A 27,823-nucleotide genomic window follows, 5' to 3' on the forward strand; every position below is an offset into this window, starting at 1 on the left:
TCATTGGCGATTCCTGCTGCCCAGCTTCCTCCGCTGACTGTCATCCGACTTGTGGACCCGGAAACACTCTTTTAGGTTCTGCGATCGGATCTTGGGGTTCAGAATCTCCTCCCCCATAGAGCTGGGGAACCAGCCCCTTTCCTGGTCATGAAGACGCTCCCCAAAAATCCAACCTGAGGGGCAGGGAAAACATGTAGCAGGACAAGTCAACAGGACTAGAATGCCCAAGTGCAGGAATGAGTACGAGTGAGAGCGAGCCACCAGGTTTATGCTTTGGAGGGCTTGGGTTCAATTAGTGCCCTTGAGACATACTGGTGGCTTAGCGGATACAGGTAAGGATTAAGAAACCAGGAAAAGCCTGGGCTCTAATCCCTTCTGAGCCACTGACTCACAAGTCACCTGACCTTGTATCCTAGTTGCAAAACTGGCTAAAAAGCAGATGTGAGTGAAAAGCAGATGCTACCTCTTCGCTAACCATTCCTGGCTACATCAGTACAGGGACCGGACGTAGCTGCACTTCTCAGCCAGAAGAGGGAGTGCAAGGTACAGGAACGCGGGCCTTAGCTGATGTTTAGTCCCAATGACAGCTAAATTCTGCTGTTGCCTACAGGGTCACTGTCCCTAGGGGTCTGTCCTCTGATGCTAATGTCCCATGAGAGACAGGGAGGACAACCTGGGGTTCCCTGAATGGTTGTTACAACAAGGGCACTTTTTTTTATCTAGAGGAACCTCCCTCTGTGTTCAAAAGCAGCCTGTCCAGGAGACAGCTCTGTCGCCCTTGTGATGAATGATTTTAGGGATGCCTGGAGCCCCATCGCTCTTACCGTCATCTGTCTTGTCCAGGATGTTAAGCACATCTGCCAGCTCCAGGGACAGCTCATCTGGTTGCTGAGCCACATATGGATGGACACACTGCACCTGGGGGCAATCTGACAATGGGAAGGGAGGGAGAGGGACAAAGTAATTCAGCTGCCCCAGAGTCCTGTGACTACTGTACAGTATAAAATGGTGTAGGCTGGTCTGCACGAGCAACTTTTGTATAACTACATCACTTGGGCTGTGGAAAATCCAGCGCTCTCGGGGAGGTGGATTACCTACACTGACGGGAGAAGCCCTCCTGGTGCAGCCTTTTAAGTGTAGACAAGCCCTTAGATAGAGCAAGATGGGGGAAGAGGCTTCTAAGGTACCAGCACAAGATATAGCATGAGAAATGGAGCATGTAAACTTAGAAACAGGTATTACTGTATCATACTATCCCTGGTTCCCTTATGCTCCCAGGGTGTTATCCCACACAATGCAGGGTTGGTGACACACCTGCTGCCCGGATCTACAGGGCTGTGCCTGTGCTGGACAGTCCTTTGAGCTGGGAATGCTGCAGTAGGCTGCTAGAAGTGGGCTGGCTCCAGTGCTATAAAGGGCTCAATGAGAAGGTGCAGAGGCCCTGGCTGAGTGTTAACTTCAGTGTGGGGAAGGCTAGGGGTAACCCTAGCAGGCTGCCTCACAAGGCCCAATCAGGTGGCCTGCAGCTCTGTGAACAGTTCCATGGGAGTCGGGGTGAGGCTCTGGGCCTACCAGCAAAAGACACTGGCCATAGCCAGAGTGGACACCTTTTTGGTGTGTGCTTTTTGACAGCCTTGGAACACGCACACTTGTGGTAAAGGGCTTCTGTTGTGGCAGCCTGCTCTGCCCAGACCAGGGGTGGCCCCCATGTATTTACTCTTGCTCTGCTCATGATCTGTGTGTGTTGGCCAGTTTGCTAGGGCAGTGGACCCAGCTAGGATAGGAGTGAGCTCTGCAGAGGCACAATGGTGAGCAAGGCCAAAGGGGAGATGATGCAGGGCCTGACAAACTGCTTACAGAGGAAAGGAACTGTCTTAACCCCCAGGTCTCTGGAGGGGAGAAGGAGCCATGTCAGAGCAGCCTGAGAAGTGCTCCAAGTGCAAGGGCAAGCTGGGGGGAAAAAGGCACCTTACAGCGTCAGGGATTGGGCTGCTCTACGATGCTTCCCCAAACTATTGTTAGCCCTTGTTTTGGGTAGCAGTCAGTGTGCCCAGTGTTTCCCAACCCACAAAGGCAACATAATCCCTGCCTCAATTTGCTCATGGCTGAAAGACAGTGGCTAGGGAATGAGCCTCAGATGCACAATGGCCAGGGAGGTTGTACACTCTGTTCCCATGGGACTGATCAAGCTGGCCCCTCTCAGTCAGCGAGTTCCCTTTGGTGTCATGGCAGCGGGGGGCCTTTGGGAAGGACTAAATGTGCAGAGGGTTGGGCTGAGCACAGGCAGAATTAGCCGCAGAGACAGAAATAAATGGTCAGGTCTTAGATGTTGGGGGGAGGCGGCAGCCACAAGAAGATTTGGAAGCTGCTTGGAGTTGTGGGGCAAAGGAAGATTCGCAGACAAACCCCTGGTTACAGGCTTGAGAGATGGAGCTGCTGCTGATGTTGGCAGTAACAGAGCGGAAAGGTAAGGACTTGGGAGTGAAGATGAAGGACTCTATTTTAGACACATTAAGCTTATGTTGACAGACATCCAGGAAAAGAAGTCAGAGAGACAGACTAAGATGCAGGATTCTGGATGGATACAGGCCAGGAGTGAAGAGGGAGATGTGTGGGTCAATGTGCAGAGATGATTGCTGAGGTGGTGAGTGAAGAAGATTAGCTGAAGGGGGGAGAGGGGGCGCTCAGTACACAGTTCTGTGAAACTGTAGTGAGGCAGAGTGGTCTCCCTCCGAGCCTGATGGGGAGAAACTGCCCCACACCCCCGGTGGGTGGAGCCAAGCCAGCCCCGCCCTCATGTTGGAAGTGGTGGGACAGGACAGGAAGTGTAAGAGGCAGGCCCTCCAGCTCAGTTGGGCCGGAGCCAGACATATCTGTACCCCACTGCAGAACTCTGACCAAAGACTGAGCTGTGTGGTGCCCCGCCCATGAAGGAGACTGACTGTGGAGAGGAGTTGCTGGGACTGCCATCTGCCATTTACCCAGAGTAGACTGAGGACCTATGGACTACAGAGCTACACCAGGGAGGGGGTTGGGGGAGGAAGTAGCCCAGGGGAACCAGACATTAGTCCAGTTGTGTGATCAGAAAATGAGTCAGCATGTTTTGGTGACTTCCCTGCTGACCCAGAGCTGACCACTCGCCACTGTTTGGGTCCTAGGCCAGGGCCCTGTGGAGTAGGGTGGACTTGGGTCCCCCTATCCCCTGCCACCAACCCCATCCCTGGGGTGGTGGCCTACTCACCCGAGGCCAGACGGCTTGTGCCTTGCCTGTGGCTTGTTGCTCTGCCCAACCAGAGAGTCAGAGCCCCAGACTGTGTTTTGCTGTCTGCCCAAGCCAGGAGGCTTTGGGCTAAAGACTACTTGTTGCTCTGGCCCACCCGGGTATGGGGGAACGACCACAGAACCACTACAGAAACCCCAGAGTGAGAGGGAGGAGGACCTAGACACAAGAACCAGGAGCAGATGCTGTCACGGAAGCCCTGGGTAGACAAGATGTCAAAGAGGAGAGGGTGAACAACAGTGCCAAACACAGCAGCAAGGTGGGAAGGGTGAAAGTAGAACTGGAAATCCAGCCAGGGACAGACTGTGCACTGGAACAAAAGTTTTGGAGCCATGTCTACACTAGAATTTACAGTTGTGTTAATGGTTCTGGCTAAAATGTAAGTGTAGATACACTCTGAGCAAATGAGAGGCAGTGGGTGGGAAGGTGGTAATTTAAGATTTAACATTGTTTTTCATGTCTAGTGTGATCTGGTGAGAATGATTTGGTGGAGTGAAGGGGGGCAGAGAAAGGAAAGGGGTCACCAGAGCAGGGGAGAAACCTTACTGCCAGGCACAGAGAGGAAAGAGACTGATCTTGTCAATCTCACTCAGAGTGCTGCCAAGATCCTGTGGAGGGGGGAGTCCTTGAGGGACGCAACCTCAGTTGCAGCATTTGCTATGCAACCAGCATTTCAGATGGCCCAGGCAGGGATCTCTGAAGAAGAGCACGACACACTGCAAGTTAAATAACCATCTCTCCCTCCCTCCATCTCTGCTGCATCTCTTACCCAGGAGCCTGGATGTGAACGAAACAAACTTGGTTCTCCGATTTGGAGCCAGCGAGATCATCCAGCGCTTCATCTCACTCCTGTGACCAGAGACAAACAGAACACAGCTATGAGGGCGCAATCATCTGGTTGCAGCACACTGTTACTCTCCCAACCAGCTTTGATTGCCAGGCCCACGTTCCCAGCTTTCCCTATTTGCCAGCTCCAACTTCTTCCCTTTCTCTGCTAGAAACAGAGATCCCCTCTCTGGGCAACTGGGACACAGTGCGAGTGTCTCATCGGTAGCTGGACAAGCAGCCATTTGACGGTCAGCCTGGTCACTACTAATAAATTGGGGGAGATCTGAATGATTCCCCTCTCTGTCCCTGCATTTTACTTGACTCTGTTTCTCCTAGGACATGGGTGGGCAAACTTTTTGGCCCTCGGGCCACATCGGGGTTGCGAAACTGTATGGAGGGCCGGGTAGGGAAGGCTGTATCTCCCCAAACAGCCTGGCCCCTGCCCCCCTATCTGCCCCCTCCCACTTCCCCGCCCCCTGACTGCCCCCCCTCAGAGCCTCCAACCCATCCAACCCCCTCTGCTCCTTGTGCCCTGACCACCCCCTCCCGGGACTCCGTCCCCTATCCAACCCTCCCCGCTCCCTGTCCCCTGACTGCCCCAACCTCAATCCACACCCCCGCCCCCCGACAGCCCCCCCAGGACTCCCACGCCTATCCAAGCCCACCCCCCGCTCCCTGTCCCCTGACTGCCCCGACCCCTATCCACACCCCCGCCCCCTGACAGCCCCCCCGGGACTCCCACGCCTATCCAACCCCACCCCCTGCTCCCTGTCCCCTGACTGCCCCGACCCCTATCCACACCCCCGCCCCCTGACAGCCCCCCCGGGACTCCCATGCCTATCCAACCCCATCCCCCCACTCCCTGTCCCCTGACTGCCCCGCCCCCTGACTGGCCCCCCGGGACTCCCACGCCTATCCAACCACACACCCCGCTCCCTGTCCCCTGACTGCCCCGCCCCCTGAAAGGTCCCCCGGGACTCCCATGCCTATCCAACCTCCCCGTCCCCCGGAACTTCCTGCCCCCTAACTGGCCCTCGGGACCCCACCCCTATCCAACCGCTCCCTGTCCCCTGACTGCCCCCCAGGACTCCCTGCCCCTTATCCAACCCCCCCGCTCCCCGCCCCCTTACCATGCCGCTCAGAGCGGCAGGACTTGCTTATTGGAAAGCCTGGGAGGTGGGCAGGCGCAAGCTGCGCAGCCCGGCAGGAGCGGCGGCGTGGCTGCGGGGGAGGGGCCAGGGGCTAGCCTCCCTGGCCAGGAGCTCTGGGGCCAGGCAGGACGGTCCTGCGGGCCAGATGTGGCCCACGGGCCGTAGTTTGCCCACCTCTGTCCTAGGATAATGTAGACTCTATATGGGTCCCTACACAGATGACTTGTTGAAGTAGCAATAGATATGGGCAACTGCATGGACGGTAACCTAATTGGCAAGCTAGATCTAGTACAGTTCTCCCAGGTTGCTGACCTGGGGTTACAGCAGGTGTAACATATTCAGCCCTCTACTTTCCTTTCCAGCCATTTCTTCTCGCCCTACATGGTGTCCTCCTGGAGCTCTAAGGATAGGCTTTCCATCATGCCTTGCTTGATCTGCTGTTGGGAGAGTGAAGGTGCACACCCTTTCCCCACGGGCTCAGATTGCGTGAGGAACCTTTGGCTTCCCATTCAGCCCTTCCCAAAGTCACTGGGCAGGTTTGTTCCCTCTTCTCTTCCCCACTTCCAGCAGGTGAGCAGAAAGGATCGCCTCTGGGATTTCTCTCCTCCCTGCCAGTTGTCAGAGCCCTTCCTTCCCTGGCATGCAATTCCCTGCCTCCCTCCAGTCTCACTTCGTATTGTGTGGTTCCCTCTCCAACTCTGCTCCTTCTCTGCACCTCCCTTCAGTCCTTCCCTTTATCTCTTTCTCAGCTCTGTTACTCTGACTCCTCTGATCCTCTTAGAATAGTTGCCCTGCCCCTTTTCTGTGGCTGCTTCTCCTGCTGCCTGCGCGCGCACACGCACCCCCCCTCTCTGTGTGCAAGCAGCAACCTGAAATTAGTGTGCTATCCAATCTCTGCATGTCAGGTCTTAGCCATGTCTGTCAAGCATCACTCATCTGTGTGACACTCTGGCATTTTCCCTGAGTCGTCATCTCCCACACACTGGTTAGAATGTCACACACAAGCTGAACTGGTGACTTTCTGGGATAATCCATGCTGCAGGGGCAGGCACATCAAGTCACGCTGCAGGGGCCTTGTGTGTGGGAGGCCTCCAGCTACCACCTCTCTATCTACCGCGCAAGCCAGCCATCTCACACTGGCTTTCATGGCTCTTCCAGCTGCCTGCATCAGCCATTCCCTCCCCTGATTAGTGCCCTCCTCACCCTCCCCATCAGTGACTGCCCATCCCCTTCCTCCCCTCACAAACTGCTGGGACCTGCCTTCATTCTGCATCTCTTCCACTGCTGAGTTCTTCCCTCACACCTGACTTACCTCCCAACCCCAACTCCAGCCAAGGAGTGCCCTGTCCCATTGAGCCACAGACAGACAGCTGGAGGAGATGGTGGCAAATTCCACACAAACCTGTCGAGTTCCACTTAACTCACCCAGGATACTTGCCACTGGAAGAGCTACATGGAATGTGGCAGCTCTGCTTGGAGACTAACTACCGGGTAGTTATATTTTGGATCTTCAAAGTTCTGTACTGAGCTCAAAATGGTATGGTTTTAACTTTGTCTTGCATAAAAGCTACAGGTACTGGGAGAGGCGAGAAATTTAAATGTCCTGGCTTCTATGGATTTGAAATCTGCACTATAGTTTACCATTAATCTAAAACCTTGCATTTAATTACACTGAAGTTTCTCTGGGAAAAACCACTGACAAAAACAAAAAAGGAGAGGTGCTGATTGGAAAGTGTGATCACTTCTATCTGTAGGTCAGTGTTTGAATGTGTGACCTAATGAGCTCAGGTAATATTGTGAAGTGCATTGACTGGGAACTTAGAAGCTCAGAAGGGGCCACATATTCAATTATGGTAACTGAAATAATGCTGAGATTGGCGTTTTCCACTGAGGTATAAGTGACTGAAAATAGGAGCTCAGTATGCTAGTGCTTCTCTGCCAAAGCATACTGTAATCAGCACAATGCTAGCTGTGATAAGCAAGGGTTGCCTTTGCCCTAAGTGCTTATTTGTGGTGTATAGCTTTCAGATGCCCAACATCCCCATTTTCAGGTACAGCAAATCTGTTAATCACCCTGGAGTAGCAGAGTTTGCAGGGGGGTGGGAGCAGTCACAACGCATGTTACTCTCTCATCACGCTGATCCTGCAATGTGTGTGTGGGCGGCTCGCTGCAGGACTGAGGCCGTGGTTGAAAATCTGTTCCAATTACTGTTCAATGGCAGGGTTTTTAAACTCCAGTCTCCTCTTCTGCTTCCCCAATTTAGGGTGCAAATGTCATGTAGACGTAAATATTGGCTATGTGGACACATCTATAATTACCTGGGCCTGCAAACCTGTGGGTGCAATAAGAACTGGATTGAGGCGAGTCTGGAAACCAGACCCCGGGCATCTGAAACAATTAGCCCAGTGTTAGTGGTGTTGAAACATTTGCCCAGTCTGAGCTTGTTGGATCTTGAAGTAAAAACCACAGAATCAGACAAAAAATGGTATCCAGGGAGACTTCAGCACAGTGGAATTCAAGACTACTGAGCAGCACGAGGGCTGCCATCAGAATTGGGGCCAGCCATAGAAGAGAGTTTGACACTCATGAACAGAACTGGGGCTCCTGCCTTTATCTTTACAGTAACTGCTCCATACCCCAGGGACTGTGCACAGCTAGGGGGATAAGTTACAGGCAAAATGCTAGATTTTTCAAGTGGTTTGAATCCTAGTGATCCACATCAAGCTGCTCTTGTATAAATGTACTGCATGTGTACTGCTAATTTCAATTACCATCTGGATATGTGTGCTGAGAGATTTGCAAACCAGACATATAATTTCCTTTTAAATCTTAATTGAGTCTTGACCTACCTAGAAATCAGTGTGTTACACAAGGATGCCGTAAATACACTTGTACAGGAAGGAAACTCATCTAGTTTTATATCCGATCCCCCCAGAAAGCTCTGTCTTGTGTTGAGAAGTTATATCAGGAGGAGGAGGAAGGGTTGTGCACTGGGTGGACTCAGCTCAGCTTGAAAAACAACAAGGAGTCTGGTGGCACCTTAAAAACTAACAGATTTATTTATGCATCCGAAGAAGTGAGGTTTTTACCCACGAAAGCTTATGCCCAAATAAATCTGTTAGTCTTTAAGGTGCCACCAGACTCCTTGTTGTTTTTGTAGATACAGACTAACACGGCTACCCCCTGATACTCAGCTCAGCTTGGTATAGCAGGGTATCCCCATAGATAAGAATTCAATAAGACCAGCTGGTGAGGAGGTAGATGCCAGACTGGTGACCGTGGCAGATTGGACACTACACTTTTGAGGGTTCAGGGGAATAGCAATGCAGGTTGCTAATGGGATGACAGTGTTTCATACTCACTGGGATGATGCCTTGAGCATGTAGCTGACCTCCCGATCATCCGTGTTCTCCAGAAGCCTCAGGATGAAGACATTGGCCAAACTCTGTCCCTGATCTTCTAACTCCTCTACCCGGAGAAGCCCTCGCGGTGCTGAGTCAAACACCTGGTACTTGTCGCTGAGAGAGGTAAGCAAAGGGGTCAGGAAAGCTCATCAGTCAGTCTGGGAGCAGTTTGTTTTAACAATACCAAATTCTGAGAAAGGCATGATACAGAGAGCAAATTCCTGGTGGTGAGGCGAAGAGACAACACCTAGATAGAGTGAGGATGGATGGTCTGAGGGCTAAAGCACAAGACTGAAAATCAAGAGACCTAGATTCTATTCCTGGCTCTGCCACAAACTTTGTATGACCGTGAGAAAGTCACCTAATCTGTGTCCCAGTTCCCGTCTGTAAAATGTAAATAACCTTTTCTCCCAGGAGAGCTAAGATGAGAGGTTTATATCACTAACGTTTGTAAAATGCTTCTGTGTTCTTGGCTGGAAAGTGCTATGCAAGTAAAGTAGTACTGGGCACCTGGCTGACACTGACAAAGTGCATATTAGAAGTGCTTTACTAGATAGACAGACTCCTTACCAGTAAGTCTTTTTAATGTCAAACTTTTTGTTCTCTGGCATCTATTCTGTGTTGTAATATTTCTCTTATCATAAACGCTATACTCCTAGCTGAGGCAGCTTTCTCTCCCTAGGTGGTGTGCACTGTACTAGATACAGTCCCTTGCCTCACGCATTGGTTTACACACCTCCCTGCTGATCAGACACTCCCAGCCCATCAGACAGAACTTATTTTACTAGAGGTTTAACTTGCTTAAACTACAATATTCTTCAGTCTGGTAATCAGCCAGGAGTTACTTTATAGTAGCAAGCCAAACATCCTGGAGTCAGATCTTTAGCTGCTATAGCTCAGTGTCGCACCACTCAAGTCAATGGAGCTATGCTGATTTACATCAGCAGAGATCTGGCCTGAAATTTTAAGTAACACAAAGGTCAAACTGTGTATGGGCATGCAGCCCGTCAACATCCACAGTTCGCAGAAGAGGCAGTGTAAATATTCAGACAAAGGAGAAATCTTCAGATAGCCCCCCTGGAAATGGTGCCTGTGATACAGGACTCTGTACTGTCATATTTCAGACATAATCTGGTCAATTATAGGACAAGAATCCATGCACAACTTAAGCAAGAGCTGGTTGGATGAACCGAGGGGGGAGGGGTGCTTATAACACACATCCAGGTGTTGGCCACATCCCAAACTCACCCAGGAATCTGCCTGCAGAGTACCAGCAGGTCATTGAAAAGGAACAAGTAGATTTCTCTAAAGAGTTTCTTGGTGCGGAGTGTGCGTGATGTCTTTGGGCCATTCATTTGCTGCAGTTCCCCTTGCTTTAACAGCCAACGGGAGTGAGAGATGATGGGCACAGACTACATGGAAGAGAGAGACAGCAAAGATCAGAAGAGCAGGATCTGCGAACAACCTAACTGGTTTTAAGATGCATCTTGCTAAGTTTATGAACGGGATTACATGATGGGGTTGGCTACGATAGCAGGGCCCTGGACTCAACAACTCAGGAGGTCCCTTTCATCCTATGTAACCCTTACAGGATAAGTAACACATGCTCCTTACTTCACTCTTACAACACTAGAAATGCAGATAAACCTCACAATAGTGAGGAGGTGGAACAAGACCTATGCCGTGAGGAGAGGTATACATGGCTCCGATAACAGGGGATGCAGCCTTAGTGCTGGCAACCAGGCAGTGTGGAGAGAGCGAGGAAACAGCTACCAGGGAATGCAGAGATAAAGTGGGGGGATGGGGAAGTGGGGACTGCAGGAGTCAGAGGGGGGAGGAGGCACAGGAACCAGGGGGCAGCAGGGGAGCCTGAGGATTGAGCGGGGGGTGGGGGTGGGGGTGGATAGAAGCAGATGGGGAGGGGAGCAGGAACTGGGGTGGAATAGATAGGAGCAAAGGGTGATAGGCTATGGGCACAGGGGCAGTAGGGTCTAACCACTAGAGTATACTGCCCAACAGAACCTGGAATTAAGCCCATGAGTCCTGAGTCTCTACATTTCTTTGGAGTCAGCAAATAGCTGTGAAACCCACTGGCAAAGTATCTCCTTCCCCTACTCCCCCCAGTGACCAGTCCAAATAGAGAATAACTGCTGATGACTACTTCCAGCTATTCCATTAGCTCAAGTGATAAAGGTCTGTGCTGTGGATGTGAAAGTCCAGACCCTGCTGATGTCCCAAGTTGGGGATCAATATGGTTTCATGGGATGGAATTTTTCTTTCGGTATTTTTTTTAAAAAAAGATTTAAGACATTACATCCAAAAAAATTACATTAAAAGACACTATGGTTACAAAGTGAAGCACTAAATGGTCAGGAAATGCCAGAATTAAGGTTGCCTGTGCAACTTTGATTCAGTCCCCTTATGTGTATGCATTATGATACGGTCTTTAATTACATGATCACATACTACTTTTTGCACAGGACCCCTGCCTCAGTCAGTGCACAGGATCGACCTGCCTTAGGGCTGTGTACCAAATGAGGCTGTTGTCTGCAGGACCTCTGCCTCATTTGTTGCAGAACTTGGAAAGTGTGTAGTGGATGAGGCAGGGGACAACAGGAAGAGAGTGGATGGTCTCATGGTTAAGACAGTGGAATGCTGCACTGGAGAACTGGATTCTATCCCTGCCTCTGCCCCAGAGCCATTATGTGATACTGGGCAAGTCACAAACCATAATGTTCACAATTGGTCACTATGTTCCTCATATTCTGGGTGTCTGCAATCCCCAGATGGTATCTGTTCTATCTCTGCAGGGGTTACCAGTCTGTACTTATACCTTGATCTTAAACTCTAATTTCTTCTGGATGCTAATCATCTGCTCTGTTCGGCTCATCTTCCTGACACCTTCGTTACATGCCTTCACCACCTGGGAAAAGAGAACAATCCAAAGGTCTGATTCCAAACTGAGGTCTACTCCATGCTGCAGTGCTCTCCTCCCATGGGTTACTTAGCAAGTGTTGGTGTATAACATGATCTTTCTACATAGGTGAGCACCACAGTGTAGGCATTATAATAATGGAGAAAAGGAGATATTAACTGGCAAACTCATTAGCAGGTTTTTTTTTAATTTCAGAAAACTTTCATGTAGAACAACAACAATTTTTTTACATATTACAAAAGTGAAAAAGTAATATTAAAGACCCAATCCAGCTTTCATAGTGAAAGTTTTTCCATTGAGTTCAATGGGAGTTGGATTGGGCCTTAAAAGAATACAAATGACTATGATAAAATTCCTCCTCTATGTAGGTTTCTCTAAATGCATAATGCTGAGAAGTGCAGTTAACATAGAGCTTTGTAGAAATCTCTGTTCTTAGTTGAATGTCCATTGGTTGTGGAAATTAGACAACCAATGATGCATACATAGAAAAGGATCATCCTGTATGCAGATTCTATAGCAATACATGACACGAAGAGAATTTTTGGTGTAAACTGACTGTAACTGAACTAACTAATAAATACTGATCCAACTTTGGTGCTGTCAAGTTAGTGCTTTTCACCATCACTAAAAAATCACTTAAAGATTAACAAAAAAGATATAATATTAGGAAGGATTTATATTTAGGGGTCATATGGCACTTATCTAAACTATATTCAGATATTGACTCCATTGTTATGCCAATATTCTGGTCTCTAGCAGGTACAACAGCTATAATCAAACTATATTTCCCCAAATCCTACAATGCTACAAATCACCTCTCTTCTTCCTGTACATTCAATCCAGAAAGTATACATGCAGTACCATCTTCATATGGAGGAGAAGGAAGGCAAGTATTAATTTCAATAAGATATTGTCAGCCCTCTGTCAAGAAATAGCAGATGTTGGGGAGGGGGCTGAAACTCCCCGTTGGAAGAGAAATTAGTAATGCAGAAGTCTGTATATTCTTAGAGCAACTTGTTTGTTTACACTAGGGATCTCAGCCCAAACACCAATACCCAGTTCACAGGGAGCAAGTCTATCTTAAGAATCGAGAGATTAAGGTGGAGAGCAAACTCTCTTGTAGCTTGTCACAGCCCCCCATAGAAAATTCATCAGAAAATCAACAACTAAAGACTTGCTCACATGCTAAGAAAAAGAACTTGTAAGATTATATATAACAACGCCACACGGTGAGCTCTGTCATAACAATATATACCTAATTATAGATAAATGAGGGTTAGCCTTACACCCCAACTTAAAAATGTACAAGTGGGCCACCGTGCTACAGGGATCTATAAAATGGACCAAGTCCGACAGTCATTGACAGACAGGTACAGCAACGATCATCTGTTTTCATGATAAATTTAGCCATCCTTGTGGCCAACTACAGTAGCAGGCCTCCTCAGACGCAACAGCTTCAAGGTGTGATCTGACAACTACTGGCCATCACATTCATTGGAAGGCAGCATGCAAAAATATAGCCATATGAAGTATTCCAAAACATCAGTGTCAGCTTTAGAGATCTTTGCCTTCGATTTATCTTGAATGATCTTTAGCCAGTCTGCTTCCTGGACCATTCCAGGCCAAATCTGAAAGCCTTATACAGGCTTTTCTTGTTGGTTGTTACCAGGGCTGTCAAGCAATTAAAATTTTTTATCACAGTTAATCGCATGATTAAAAAAATTAACTGCAATTAATTGCACAATTAATTGCACTGTTAAACAATAGAATACCATTTATTTAAATATTTTTGGATGTTTTCTACATTTTCAAATATATTGATTTCAGTTACAACACAGAATACAAAGTGTACAGTGCTCACTTTATATTTATTTTTCATTACAATTATTTGCACTGTAAAAAAAAAAACCATTTTTCAATTCATCTAATACAAGTACTGTAGTGCAATCTTTGCCATGAAAGTTGAAATTACAAATGTATAATTATGTACAAAAAAAACTGCATTCAAAAATAAAACAATGTAAAATCTTAGAGCCTGCAAGTCCACTCAGTCCTACTTCTTGTTCAGCCAATCGCTCAGCCAAACAAGTTTGTTTACATTTGCAGGAGATAATGCTGCCCGCTTTTTGTTTACAATATCAGCTGAAAGTGAGAATAGGTATTCTCATGGCACTGTTGTAGCCGGCGTCCCAAGATATTTACGTGCCAGATGCGCTAAAGATTCGTATGTCCCTTCATGCTTCAACCACCATTCCAGAAGACATGCGTCCATGCTGATGAGGGGTTCTGCTTAATAATGATCCAAAGCAGTGCAGACTGACGCATGTTCATTTTCATTATCTGAGTCAGGTGCCACCAGCAGAAGGTTGATTTTTTTTTTTGGTGGTTCGGGTTCTGTAGTTTCCACATCGGAGTGTTGCTCTTTTAAGACTTCTGAAAGCATGCTCCACACCTTGTTCCCCTCAGATTTTGGAAGGCACTTCAGATTCTTAAACCTTGGGTCGAGTGCTGTAGCTATCTTTAGAAATCTCACATTGGTACCTTCTTTGCGTTTTGTCAAATCTGCAGTGAAAGTGTTTTTAAAATGAACAACATGTGCTGGGTCATCATCTGAGACTGTTATAACACGAAATATATGGCAGAATGCAGGTAAAACAGCAGGGGGGACATACAATTCTCCCCCAAGGAGTCCAATCAAAAATGTAATTAACGCTTTATTTTTTTAAAGAGTGTTATCAGTATTGAAGCGTGTCCTCTGGAATGATGGCCGAAGCATGAAGGGGCATACGAATGTTTAGCATATCTGGCCTGTAAATATCTTGCAATACCGGCTACAAAAGTGCCATGCGAATGCTTGTTCTCACTTTCAGGTAACACTGTAAATAAGAAGAGGGCAGCACGATCTCCTGTAAATGTAAACAAACTTATTTGTCTTAGCCATTGGCTGAACAAGAAGTAGGACTGAGTGGACTTGTAGGCTCTGAAGTTTTATATTATTTTGTTTTTGAGTGCAATTATGTAACAAAAAAAATCTACATTTGCAAGTTGCACTTTCACAACAAAGAGATTGCACTACAGTACTTGTATGAGGTGAATTGAAAAACACTACTATCATTTTTACAGTGCAAATATTTGTAATAAAAAATATACACTTTGATTTCAATTACAACACAGAATAAACTATATGAAAATGTAGAAAAAATCCAAAACATTTAATTTTCAATTGGTATTCTATTGTTTAACAGTGCGATTAAAACTGCGATTAATTGCAATTAATTTTTTTTGAGTTAATCGCATGAGTTAACTGTGAGTAATCGACAGCCCTAGATTTTACAAATCTGACACTGCACCATCAACTGGAAAGCTGACATTTTAGCACAGCTTCAAATTTAAAACATTATATTTTATTTAAATCACAATCCAGGATTCATTAAGAACCACAGACTCCTACTAATAAAGAAGGGAGTGGCACCTGTCAAATGTCTCAAATACCCTGGAAAATTCTATCCCCAACAAACAGAGCTGCAGAAAGTTTCAGGATGTCTAAACAATTAGCACAGAGGTCCTCACATATACTGCCCCATATAGACAGAGTAAGAGGACCCTCACCCACCATCAGACTATCCCAGGTGGAAGACACCACTAGGCCTTCCCCATAATGTGTACTCTGGCAGGTAGTGTGCTAGAAATAACTAACATAATTAAATTTCCCCTCTCTATCACATCTCCCTAAAGGCCTCTTGGGAACAGAAATACACACAATCTTAAGCACTCCTAAAAAGCACCTCATTAAAGAAACTACTATTCTAGGTCAGAAAAGTAAGTTGCACCACAGGATAAAATCCAACTCCCATACAGTCCACTACTGGCTGCAGCTAATTAAATATATCTCCCCATGGACTCCATCACCTTCAAATACCTACAAAAACAATTTGTATTCTCTGAAACGTGCGGGCAACTCTTCTCTCTAAAATCTCCTACAGAGCAAATATACAGTCTGTTAATAAGAGCAATTCCTCTGTCTATTATTTGCTATCATGGTCTGCCCTCAGGGGAGAATAAGGGGAAATAATTACTCTGAAACACAATGAGGCAAATGTATCTCTGATGTAACTCCTCTGAGGTCAGTGGAATTGCACCAGGAATGCATATGGCCCAGTACCTTTTTAAAGACACTGAGGATGCTGGCTAATTCTCAGTCTTCTGAAATTTGCCATCAGACTTACTGTTTCCAGCTCTTTGTGTGCTTCAAGGGCAGTGGTTTCCTTCTCGGATTTCTCTTCCACTTTTTTAAGAATATTCTGCACAGGAAGCAAAGGTGGAGTTAATTTCTCTCCCTGCTTGATAGCACACAACATTTTTCAGACACTACCATCCTCTTGGCCAAATTTGACTATCGACAGTAATAAATATTGGATAGGTAACGGTATATTAAGTCTTTCCCCACTAGGTTGCTGAGTCAGATCTAACCCCATATTGGCAGTAACTGAAAGCTGTTTCCATCAACTGGCTATTGAATAACCTATGTAAAATGAGTGTCATGGTCTCAGACCAGTAGCTAGTGGACAAGCGCATATTTTATTAAAAGCCACTCAACCTGGCAACAATTGGTAACGTTGTTGGTAATCTCAGTTGACAGCATGTCACTCAGACTGAACTATCCCCTCATCATTAGAAGGGAGCCCTCCAGGGCAGGGTTGAGGTACACTGGAAGGCAATGAGGGGATGACAACCACTGTTAGATTTGTTCTGTGGATAGAGATTTCCAAGGCTGGCCATCACTACAACTCCTCTCAAGCATTATATTGTCACAAACACATTTACACACACTCAGCCCAAGACAAGGTGGTCTCTTCAGGTAAGTACTGGGGAAGCACCAGTGAAACCGTGTGAAGAGACATTTGGTGCTCATAAATAATTGCCTGGCTCTTAGGGTAGAGGGATGCTGCTGTGCAGAGGTTTCAGATGTATGTGTGAGAGAGGAAGGGGACTATTGCATCACTTTTATTTTGAGAAGAGTGTCCTTGGCTATTTAGTAATTTCCTTTCAGGGCAGTTTCCTATAGAAGAAAATACTGAGTTGAGTCTTAAGTGGCTTTTCTCCATTAATCCCTTCAGCTCTTGTCCTCCCACTTCCTGTGTCCCATAGACCTGACTCTGCACCAACCCTGATTCTACATGAATCTGTCTATTCTGCACCCTAATCATACATGTGCACGCTCCTCTGACTACATCACTCTGCCTTCCTGGCCTTTCATCCAGCAGGCTTCCTCCACTCCTGAACCAGCATTGCCTCTCCTCATGCCTGGCTCTGCATGGCCCCACTTTCCTGAACTACTGCCACTTCACTCCTCTCCCCTCCTCTAAAACCCTGATGCCACGCTGCTTCTCCTAGCTTTAATATTGACTCTAGGTAAGACATGGGGGGCAGGGGAGAAGAGTGTGTGTGTTTGTCTCTGTTTGTGTATGTGAGAACATGAAAATGCTAACATTCCATGACAGCTAGCTAGGGGCGTCCTGGAGGGAGCATGGGGGATTGTCAGAAGACAGAGCAGAGAGGAGCTGTACCTGCACCAGTAGCTTGAGCCGAGTGATCCTCTGAAATGGCAAAATCAAAAAGGATGAGAAGGGCAGGCCTTTGCACTTGGGATCCATCTCCAACTGTGATATCACCTCCCGGAAAGCTGTCTTGTCTTGGCTGAGAATAGACAGACAGATTGAGAGTGCTTTGCTCACTTCCTTGTGTATCAGACCTGTGTTTGGAATGGGCATGTCTGTGTGTGGTGCTGCTTTCCATACCACCCCCTTCCCCAGAGACAGCATCTGCCTGGTCCTCTCTTCAACAAAGGGGAAAATAAATTCACTGAACACTCCTAGGTGTATTTTGGTTTAAGTTTGGGTTTATTTATAGCATTAGGGGATGGAAAAATAGACAATGTACAAGTCACTGTAGTGGATTCACATGTGTAGCACATATAGATTTAGCAGCACATGCTGAGTGTGTAGGAGTGCGTGAATGGGGTGTGTGTCCAAGTAGATGAGTCAGAGGCAAAATTATACATTTTTACACAGTTGGATCATTGTGGCAAGGTAAAATCCACATATTCATAGGAACAAGCCATGCCATAAAGCAACTCAAGCTCAGATAGTCTTAGCTGTTATTGACAGGATGAAAAATCTTATCTGGCATCTTATTTGGCACTGCAGTGAAGCAGTTCGTACTGCTGTAGATTCACCTGGCATTGCCAGGGTTCTGCCATTTGGAGTTCACAGTGGTGGAGGTATTGCCAGTACGAATACAATGCTGCAGTGAGGAATCTCAGAAGTCCCAACTGGTATAAACAAAACACTACTCTAAGAAAGCTCCCTCTACGTGATGTTTCCTGGCACTTGCAAGAACTTGTTATGAGGAAGCTTACGCTACTGGAGTCCTAGCTGACAGAAATAGCACAGATATGAGGATACTATTAATTTTGTTTGAAATTGGTCTTTAATGCATGTACTTGGAAATGCACAGTAGAAGTTTAAACAAAAGAATTATTCATAAGGCAGGCAGGTATTCTTATGTTTGCATGACTGCTTGAATTACCAAATCCAAGACAGGCTGTAATTGTATGCCTAAGAGAGTGCAGAACTAAATGTAGGGGAAAACTCCAACATACAGCAGCAGATAAGCACTGCAAAGTTTTCCTGCTTGCTTAATGCTTGACTAAATCATCCTGTTTTTTAAACTGATCATTCTTTCCCAGACCCAAAAGACTCTGTACTTCAAACTCCTTCTCCAGGAGCCACCCCAGATCCGAACAGGCCCCCTTAGTGATATCACACAATCCAGCCAATCTTCTATTTCTCTTCTGGGCTCAGCCAGCTGCTCTCGTCAAATTGTTCATACTCTGAGACTTCTTTGTGTTACTGGTGCCCCACAAGGCACTGCTCACCTCTGTCCCAGGAAACACTGGGATGCAGGACATTTGAAAAGAGCAGTCTACCAAATCCAGCAAAGAGTTCCCTTGTAGCAGAGGATCCCGTAGGACTATAGTGTGTCCTTTTGGGGTCAAAGAGAGGGAGCTGGAGAGCAGAGAAAGGAAAGGGGCAGTACTCTTCCATACTCATCTGAAGCTAGCTAAAATGCTTGTTGCTAAAATGTGGAAATGTACAGGGCAAAATCTGTAACTGGTTGGCTTGAAAAAAATCCAGGGCATTATTACTAAGGAGAAATTAATTCATTTGTTCAAAGACAAATTGCTAGGGTCCCCTTATTTTTATCTGGTAAAAGAAAATTCCCAGCTGGCTAACAGAAATGTGCTGGATTTGAATATACTTGAGAGAACACTTAGGACAAAATCCTCTGGTGCAGGTGACCTACACATAGTGTAAGACCAGGGCAAGATGGGGAAAGTAGCTTTATAGCCTTCAAGAAGAGAATTTATCAACTCTCCATAGGGAACATGCCTTTCTGAGAATCTCAAGACCGCTGTAACTAGACTCAGGACCACAAAGCAGAAATCATACAACTATCTTTATCTTCATAACTTTTCCCTCTACCTGCACTTCACACACATGCAGATTTTACAGCTTTGTGCTCTGTTGTATACATTATATGTTCTTTGCACTTTGTAAATGACAACTCTGAATGTATTTAGGATGCTAGTTTTCAACCTTGTCATCTGATCCTTCAAATAAAATTTAAACTATTTGTATGTTTTGTTTAAATAGATTCAGTTCCAGTTCAGGGAAAGGGTAGAGCTCATGTTTTCCAAACCAGTATCAATCCCCTGCAAATGCCAAGTTAAAAATAAAACGCTGTCATCTTGAATACAAAATTGGTTGTTGGATTTTTTGCAAATAATTCAGGGTCAGATAATAGCACTCACAGAAGTTGCTTGTAAGCTCTCTCCTGGTAGGTCTGGTTGGAGACGTAGGTTACATACACCGAGAAGTGATTAACTGTGTGCTGGTAGACAATGTCGCACACATCTGAGATCACAATGTTCTCTTCCACCCGCTGCTCAAGATCCAAGAGGAAACTAGATGAGAAAACCAGAATTCATATTAATCATGACCTGCAATTAAAGTCTTGGACCCAAACCGTTTGGAGGGGAAACCAATTAGTACCATTGCAGACTCTTTAAAAGGGGTTAAGTCTTCACCCAGTCGGCTCCTCTATCCCTCCAGAACAGAAGTCATCTGAGCTAGTAGCAAGACCCTGTTCCCAACTCAGCAGAGCCAAAAGGCTAATAGCAGTTGTCTTACCGTTCACTAACAGCCATGACATCCAGGACATTGGAGAAGAGGATGTGAGCCTCAGATGGATGCAAGATCTTTTTCAGACGTTCATTCTCCATGAAGTGAGACACCAGCAGATTCAGACTCTTGTAGTATGAAGCTTCAGAAGTGACCAGTTCAAACATGGCCTTGAGGAAAATCCCAAAAAAGAAACATCAACAACATAGTAATAGGTTGAGAGTTCATAACATTCATTGTGCACTCTACCTGTAAAAAGACACTATGAAAGCTCACGGGCTTGCTTAGTGATAATGAAAACATTCATACTGCGTGCTACTGACACAGTCCTGTACGGTTAACCATCTATTCCTGAATCAGTCAGTTTGGCTCCAAAATGCAATAAAAGCTCAAATTGTACAATAGTAGCATTCCCTTATGTACTATATATGATTATGGCTAGGAAAGTGACTCTGAAATGGTACCTTGGTATGGCACACAACTTCTGCCTCGGCCTCTTCTTCTGAGTCCTGCGTGATTAGTTTACTGACAAAACAAAGCTGTACTGCTGTGTGCACTGCACTGCAGAGCCAACCTACTGTACCATAGTTGTAGAAAAACAATATAGCATCAAAAACAAATTGCTCACCAGTAACTGGAGTTCCTTAAGAATATACAGGTCCACACCCTTAGAATATGCCTGTGCATACCATATGAGCCTGAAATTCTCTAGACCAGTGGTTCTCAGCCAGGGGTACGCGTACCCCTGGGGGTACTCAGAGGTCTTCTGGGGCTACAATATTTATATTCCAATTGATTTATTTGATATTATAAAAATTAGAAATTAAGCAATTTTTCAGTACTAGTGTGCTTTGACACTTGTATTTTTATGTCTGATTTTGTAAGCAAAGAGTTTTTAATGGAGGTGAAACTTGAGGTATGTAAGACAAATCAGACTCCTGAAAGGGGTACAGTAGTCTTGAAAGGTTGAGAGCCACTGGACTAGAAAGCTTTGATTGTTTGAGGGGGAGAAGGGAAAGACCCTGACTCAAGCCATGGAACACTCCATGCAAGACTATATAATGAGGCAGAGCTCTGGCACACTTTCGGTTCCTTCCACTTCCTCAAAGTCTTACAAACTCCGAAGATGGGGGATGGGAAACTATACTGATGATCTACTTGATGAACTCAAGTTATGGGTGAATAACTTTTCTCTTTTGACTAGGTTCAATACAGATCCCCTCTTGGGAGACTGGCAAGCAATGAGGACCAGCAAGGAGGTGGTACTGAAGAAGATATCAACTAAACAATGACTGCAGAATTGCTCTTCAAATAAGGCCCCATGGGTCTAGAACCCAGGCCTGTAGAGCTACCAGGCAGCTGACAGCTCCAGGCCATCACCCAGCTGCAGTTGTAACCAATCTGTGCTCCACTTCCGATGACCCACTGTGGACACAGACTCTGGGAAGCTTCGCCTCAAGGGTTTGACCAACAGCAGCCCCATGGCTCCTGATCAGCTCCCTACCCTATATAAACTCAATGTGCATTCCTGGAAGTATCCAGGCAACAACCCAGATCTTCTGTAGCTACCATGATCATTCCTGCTCCTTCCCCTTGAATTCCTGACTTGACCTCTGCTTGATTTGAATTTCTCCTCTTGACTTGAACCATGAAACCTGACTCGGAATCTGGCCCTTGGTATTGACCCTGGCCTGGACCTGACTACGAACTTCTCTGCTATTCTCAGCCCAATTATCACAGCTCACAAAGGAGAACCAAGCTCTGCGCAGGTAGTCCACCCAACTCCATGAAGGAAACATGGCACTGTGGGCCCAGCTGGCACAGCACTCTGCAGACAACCAGATGCTACAAGAGCAGGTGGCCCAGCTGCAGGATGAGAACGCCTCATACCTGGACCCAGTCTCCCTCCTAGAACTTTTCAATGGGGACTGCAAAAATTCAGGGGGTTGTTTACCAATGCTGCTGCTGTTTCTGCTCCACCCCCAGTCTTAACCCACTAACCAAGTGAAAGTAGGACTCATTATTTGTCTCCTGACGGGAGATGCATTGGACTGGGCCTCACCCCTACTCAAATGAGTGAGCCCAATGCTATCAAACTGGGTTGCCTTCCTCCAAGAAATCTCCACCATATTTGACAATCCCCACCATGCCTGTTTTGCAGAGGTGGCCCTCTGCAAACTTCAGCAGGGGCAGGATCCGGCCTCTTCCTGTCCCCCAATGGCCTCCAAATGAACCTCCAGAAAGTGGAGGCAGTACAAACCTGGGAGCCCTCCAAAAACTTCAAGGAGCTACAACGCTTCCAGGGGTTCACTAACTTTTATAGGTGCTTTATCTCTGGGGTTTCAGGCCAAACGACTCCACTGACAGCAATTCTCCACACTGACACCATCTTCACCTGGTCTCCGGAGGCCCAACAAGCATTCAACTGGCTGAAGACAACCTCTACCAGTGCCCCAATCCTGGTCCATCCCGACCCAGGACACCCTTTGTCGTTGCGACCGATGCCTCCAATGTGGCAATTAGGGCCACTCTCTCCCAAAGGCATGGTCCCCGACCGCACCTCCACCCTTGAGACTACTATTCACGGAAGCTAACTCTGGTCAAACAGAACTACGCAATTCTAGATAAAGAGCTTCTAGCCATCAAAGCAGCCTTTGAAGAATGGCATCACTATCTGGAATACACAGATCATAAAATATTGGAGCACCTCTGCCGAGCCACAGTGCTGAACCAAAGGCAGCTTCGCTGGGTCCTATTCTTTACACGCTTCAATTTCACCATCACATACCACCGGGGGTCCCAGAACAAGATGGCTGATGCCTTGTCCCGAAAAGGGGAACATCTCACCAGCCAAGAGTCTCCCCATGTGAAGTCCCTATGCATTCGTAAGCCCCGGTGCTTCCTGGATGCCACAATTCCCCAAGATCTCACGTCACTGATCTTCTCAGCTACAGGGAAGGAGCCTCAAGAGATGAAAATCTCTCCTGTTCAGCTGAAAAAGATTTTCTAGCCAATAGTTCTAAACTCTCCCACATAACTTTTTTGACTTTTCCTGAAAAAAAAACGGTCTCCAAAAGTCATGGAAGAGCGACCCAAACTACTAATTGCAAAGACTTGAGACCTGTGTGATTGTATCTGATTCTGTTGCAACAGATGATCCAGAAGGGGTGGCAGAAGCAAGGATTGGCTCTTTTACCAGATCCAGAAGTTCTAAATATCAAACTGTCTGGCCCACTTTAGGGCTACCAACAGAACTGAGTCAACAAGTTCCAGCATGTTACTTTTCAGACACCTGCTTGACCATTTTTGGGTTTACTGGCCTCTGAACCAATCCCCAGGAGCAGTAGACCAAATAGGGTTGCAGATGGAAGGCTGCATGTCCTCGCACAAGACAGATTTGCTTTCACAGCTCATAAGAACAGTTCTGGTGGTTGGGAGAGCCTGTCCCTTTCACATACATCTTGACTTCATACCTGCAGTGCTCGCCATAAGCAGCTTTACAGATGCTTCGTGTTGGGACTTAAGTGATGGTGAGCCTTACGATTAAGAGATTGGACCGAGACTCAGGAGATCTGGAATCTATTTGCAACTTCATCACACTTCTTTTGTGCCAATTCACTTGAGCAATTCACTTAACATCCATGTGGCTTGTTTCCTCATCTGCAAACTAGGGAAAACACCACTACCTCTGAGGGGTGTTGCAACAATTAACTCATTGCCTATTAGTGTTCAAATACTACAGGAATAGGGCACCCTTCAGATGTCCATTGTTGTTTAGTGCTGTAAGTTTACTCAGTCATGTGCAAGAAGTGAGCTGTGCCAAACAAATAACTGGGACCCACAATAGAATTATTCAGGCTGGGGGCTGTGCCTTTATTGGAGCTGTCAGAGAAAGGAATGAGGCAAACCTCCATAAGGATTCGTAAGGTATATGTTAGGAATTTCCCTTTGAGTCACCTCTTTGAAGTCAAACCTGTCTTCTGAATTCCTGAAACAACAAAATACCAATTCCACTGTTGTAGACCCCAAATCCAATTCTAGACCATGATGGAGCTGGGACCAGGAAAAGAAAAATGGCAGACGCAGCTTAGTGCATGATGTGGCTCCCTCCTCTCTTCTGGAAAGTACTGACCAGGCATCTAGTAGATCAGTGGTCTCAAACATCCAGCCCGTTTGATGTATGTATGTGGCCTTCATGGAATATTTGATTTTCTCCACAAATCTAATTTTTTTAAAGAAAAAAGATTCTATCCTCAGAGTTGCAAAGATAACCATAGAAAATTTAAACCCAATGTAAACTGGTGCAGTGTTATCTTCCTGAGTCTGCAGACCGCCAGAAACAATGGCTTAGAAGTGTGGACCACACTATCCTATCAATCTCATGGGATGTTAACTAATTAAGACACTTTAAATGAGGCATTAACTATGTCATTGCTGATCATTTTAGCAAATGGGATGAAACAGGGAGTAAAAGTGAAGACCATGAGGAAGTTAGGAGCTGCTACAAGATAAGAAATGCAGAAGGAAAAAAGTAAGTAATCCGAAAGGTTAAGCTTATTTTCCCACTGCGTAAAGCCTAAATGAGACAATAAGCTATTTAACAAACAATAATTAGAAGATTAGTTAGTAAATAAATCACATTCTAGCCCTAATTTCTGAGCACATCTCCATCTGATATTGGTGAAAGTTATACTGTGGATTTAGAGTAGCTCTAAATCTATACCCAACGAACAGGCAATAAATAACAACCAAATTTGGTCACTTCCACTGAAGAAGAGTGACTCCCTGTCACAGATCGGGAAGAAGAAAGGTTAGCTCTCCAGAGGACAACAATTTTGTTTTGTAGCAACATTTGAGGTTTTGAATTTTTTCATTCCATGCTGAAATTAAAAAAAACCTTTTGGAAGTGTTTGCAAACATGGAGTTGGGGGGAGAGAGAGAGGGACTAACTCTCACGCTCCTTAAGAGCAGAGTTTTTCATCCCAGATCACTCAGAATCAAGCAGAGCAGGGACTTGAAACTGGTCTCACACTCCTAGGCTGGTGCCCTAATCACCAGGCTCCAGTGTGTTGGAGTAATCTCTCTTGCTCATGCTATCATATGACCAGAGAGCCTTGGACCCAAAAACCTTCCTTACAAAAATTTAATCAAAACAAATATGTCTCCATGAAATGTTCTGACTTTGAAACAGCATATTTTGCCAAAATTTCATTTTGGCAAAGATGTTTTGATGAGATCTACTAAGCACCTAACATTCCTTGAAACCAGTGAATGTCCTAAAGCTGAGGAAAAAGAAGCTAGTATAGGAAAATCAATATAGACTGTAGTGGATGGAAGGAGCCAGAATGGAGTAAAGTTATAATGGGAACAAGAGGGAGAGATTGAAAAGGAGAGAAGAGGACAGAACAGGGGAAGAAAAATGAACTGGCCAACAAAATTCCATTTAAGATTGACACCAACAATGCTCAGCATATAATTTTTGACTCATGCTGAAGAAGTTTCTCTAAAATTGTTTCAACTCAATAAACCTTGATTAAAAGGTTTCTTCTTAATTCTGTGTAACGAGCTTTTCAAAGTCTAATATCTTGGTGACACAATTTGTTTTTAACCTACAGTACTACTCAGGGGCAGCGAGTTATATGGACCTGTGGTGCCCAGGCTCCAGCAATATTCAGGGCCCAGGGGCCCGGTTCCAGCAATGTTTGGGGCCAGGTCTCTTCCCCCAGCCCCTGCCGCCTCTGCGTGCCTCCCCTGAGTGTCCCCCAGTCCCCACGCACCTCCCCCGGGCGCCTGAGCGTCCCTTCCTCGAGCCAGTGGTTCCCCCCTGAAGCTCTGCCCTGCGCTCTGCTCTGCCAGCTCCCAGCATCAACTGCCACCACAGGGTCCTAGCACTCCCCATCCGCTAGTACCAGGGCAGGCTGCCCCTGCCCCTGCCCTTCTGCCTCGGACCCTTCCCTTTTCCGGCGGGACCCTCCACCAGCACAGAGGGCCCCCCCCGTCCACAGTCACCGCTCCTGCCCCACGCTGGGCAAGGGGCAGCCCCATGCCCCACCCCCAGTGAGGCTACAATGAGGGGCAGCAGCAGGGGAGAAGGGGCACATATGATGCCAGCCCCCTGCCGGTACCCACCACAAAGGAGGAAAGGGGGCTTCCTGGACCTGAGAGGGGCCCTAGGAGCACAGGAGGGGAGAGGGGGCCCCCTCCCCCGGAGCTCGCTTAGGGTTACTGCTGGTGGGGAAAGGGCTGGGGGGAGTCGTCCTCTCTGGCCCCAGCCCCAGGGCAGCCTGCCTGCCCCCCAAACTCCTCGTCCCCGGCCCTGTCCCACCCCAGAGCCTGCACCCCCAACCAGAGCCCTCATGCCCCCGCACCCTAACCCTCTGCCCCAGCCCCGTCTTGAACCCCTCATCCCCGACCCACCCCACAGCCCTCACCCCTGTACCCCAACCCGCTGCCTGAGCCGCTCCCACACCCCAAACCCCTCATCACCAGCCCCACCCCAGAGCCCTCACATTTTTACATTATTTTAAAATATATATATCGGCTTACAAGGCAGGTATAGGGGGGTGGGACTTGGACCTGTTCTGAGCACCACCAAAAATTATACAAACCTGCCGCCCCTGGTACTACTAATACACTCAAGTAATTTAATTTATGGTCACTTGTTCCAAGCCCTCCCCCATTACATTCACATTCTGTCACTTCCTCCAGGGCAGTTCACTGTGAGAACCTGAGTAATGTCTCTTCTGGCTTGTTCTTCTATTTTTTGCATCATTAAATTATCTTCCATATAGTTCAAGAATGCCCTTGATGATTCATGTTTTGCTGTGCTTAATGCTCAGCAGATGTCTGGATAATTAAAGCTACCCATCGGTTATTTAGTCATTTCTGATAATTATTCCAATAGCATGTCACTTTTTGTCATTTCCTCCTGACCCCTGTGGTCTACAACACATGTCCATCGCGAGTTCTTTTGTTTTTCCCATTCCTATGTTTCAGCCCACGTTATCTTGCAGTTACACCTCCTGTTGTTATTTTATATTTTTCTGCTCTTGTGTTCACTTCTGATGTAAAGTGCTACCTCATCCTTCTTTCCTCTTTATGTCTTGCTTATCCAGGGTCATAGCTATATTAATATTCTAATCAGTGACTCACCCCTTCCACCATATTTTGGTAATGTGAACAAGGTAATAATTGGTGTCATGAAGTACCACTTCCTGCTCTTCCTACTTATTACCCAAATTTCTTACATTTTGTATTTTTAAAAAGAGTGAATTCTATTGCTCCTTTTATTGGTCATTGCTAACTCCCATCATCTTGTATTCAATCCTTCTCTGCTTAAAGTGTTACTGGGGTAAACAAAACGTCTTACCCCATCTGTCCTATTTTAAAACCTACCTAAATCAACCCTGCTAGCTTTGAACAAAGACAGCTAATACCCCATATGCTCAAACAAAAACCATTGTCTAGTCTTCACTCTCTGCAAAAGACATTCCAGTGTTATAAGTAACGCTATGTTTTAGTCATGGGTATTTTTAGTAAAAGTCATGGACAGGTCACTGGCAGTAAACAAAAATTCATGGCATATGACCTGTCCATGACTTGTACTATATACCCCTGACTAAAACTTGGGCTGGGGGGCTGCGGGTGCTCTGGGGGTGTGGGCCGGGGGAGGGGGCACCACAAGTGCTGGGGGGGAGGGCGGTGGCGGTGTGCGGCCCAGGACCCGCACTGGTGCTGGGGGGGGAGGGTTGGCAAGGCTTGCAGGCTTCCTACCTGGCTCTGCATGGCTCCCCAGAAGCAGCAGGCATGTCTCTGCAGCTCCTAGGGGGAGGAAAGGACAGGGGGGCGCTGCGTGCTGCCGCTGCCATGAGCACTGTCTCCACAGCTCCCATTGGCCAGGAAGAGCCTCCTGGCCCCTCTGCCTAGGAGCTGCAGGGACATGCTGGCCGCTTCCAGGGAGCCCCCCTGAGGTGAGCGCTGC

The 27,823-nt window shown here is 46.7% G+C and overlaps 1 protein-coding gene across 1 annotated transcript in view; it reads right to left on the reverse strand.

The window, feature by feature from the left end:
* The window catches only part of NGEF (neuronal guanine nucleotide exchange factor), an 82,898-nt gene continuing 55,075 nt past the window's right edge, over nt 1-27,823 (reverse strand). The window contains exons 6-15 of the mRNA XM_065411005.1: nt 19,852-20,012; nt 19,473-19,625; nt 17,167-17,296; nt 15,826-15,900; nt 11,498-11,587; nt 9,913-10,076; nt 8,623-8,778; nt 4,050-4,129; nt 825-929; nt 1-173 (exon numbers count right to left, since the gene is read on the reverse strand). Of these exons, the coding sequence (XP_065267077.1) occupies nt 1-173; nt 825-929; nt 4,050-4,129; nt 8,623-8,778; nt 9,913-10,076; nt 11,498-11,587; nt 15,826-15,900; nt 17,167-17,296; nt 19,473-19,625; nt 19,852-20,012 (1,287 nt within the window). The remainder of the gene's footprint in view (nt 174-824; nt 930-4,049; nt 4,130-8,622; nt 8,779-9,912; nt 10,077-11,497; nt 11,588-15,825; nt 15,901-17,166; nt 17,297-19,472; nt 19,626-19,851; nt 20,013-27,823) is intronic.

This window comes from Emys orbicularis, chromosome 9 (genome assembly GCF_028017835.1).
Source record: "Emys orbicularis isolate rEmyOrb1 chromosome 9, rEmyOrb1.hap1, whole genome shotgun sequence".
Classification (NCBI taxonomy): domain Eukaryota; kingdom Metazoa; phylum Chordata; order Testudines; family Emydidae; genus Emys; species Emys orbicularis.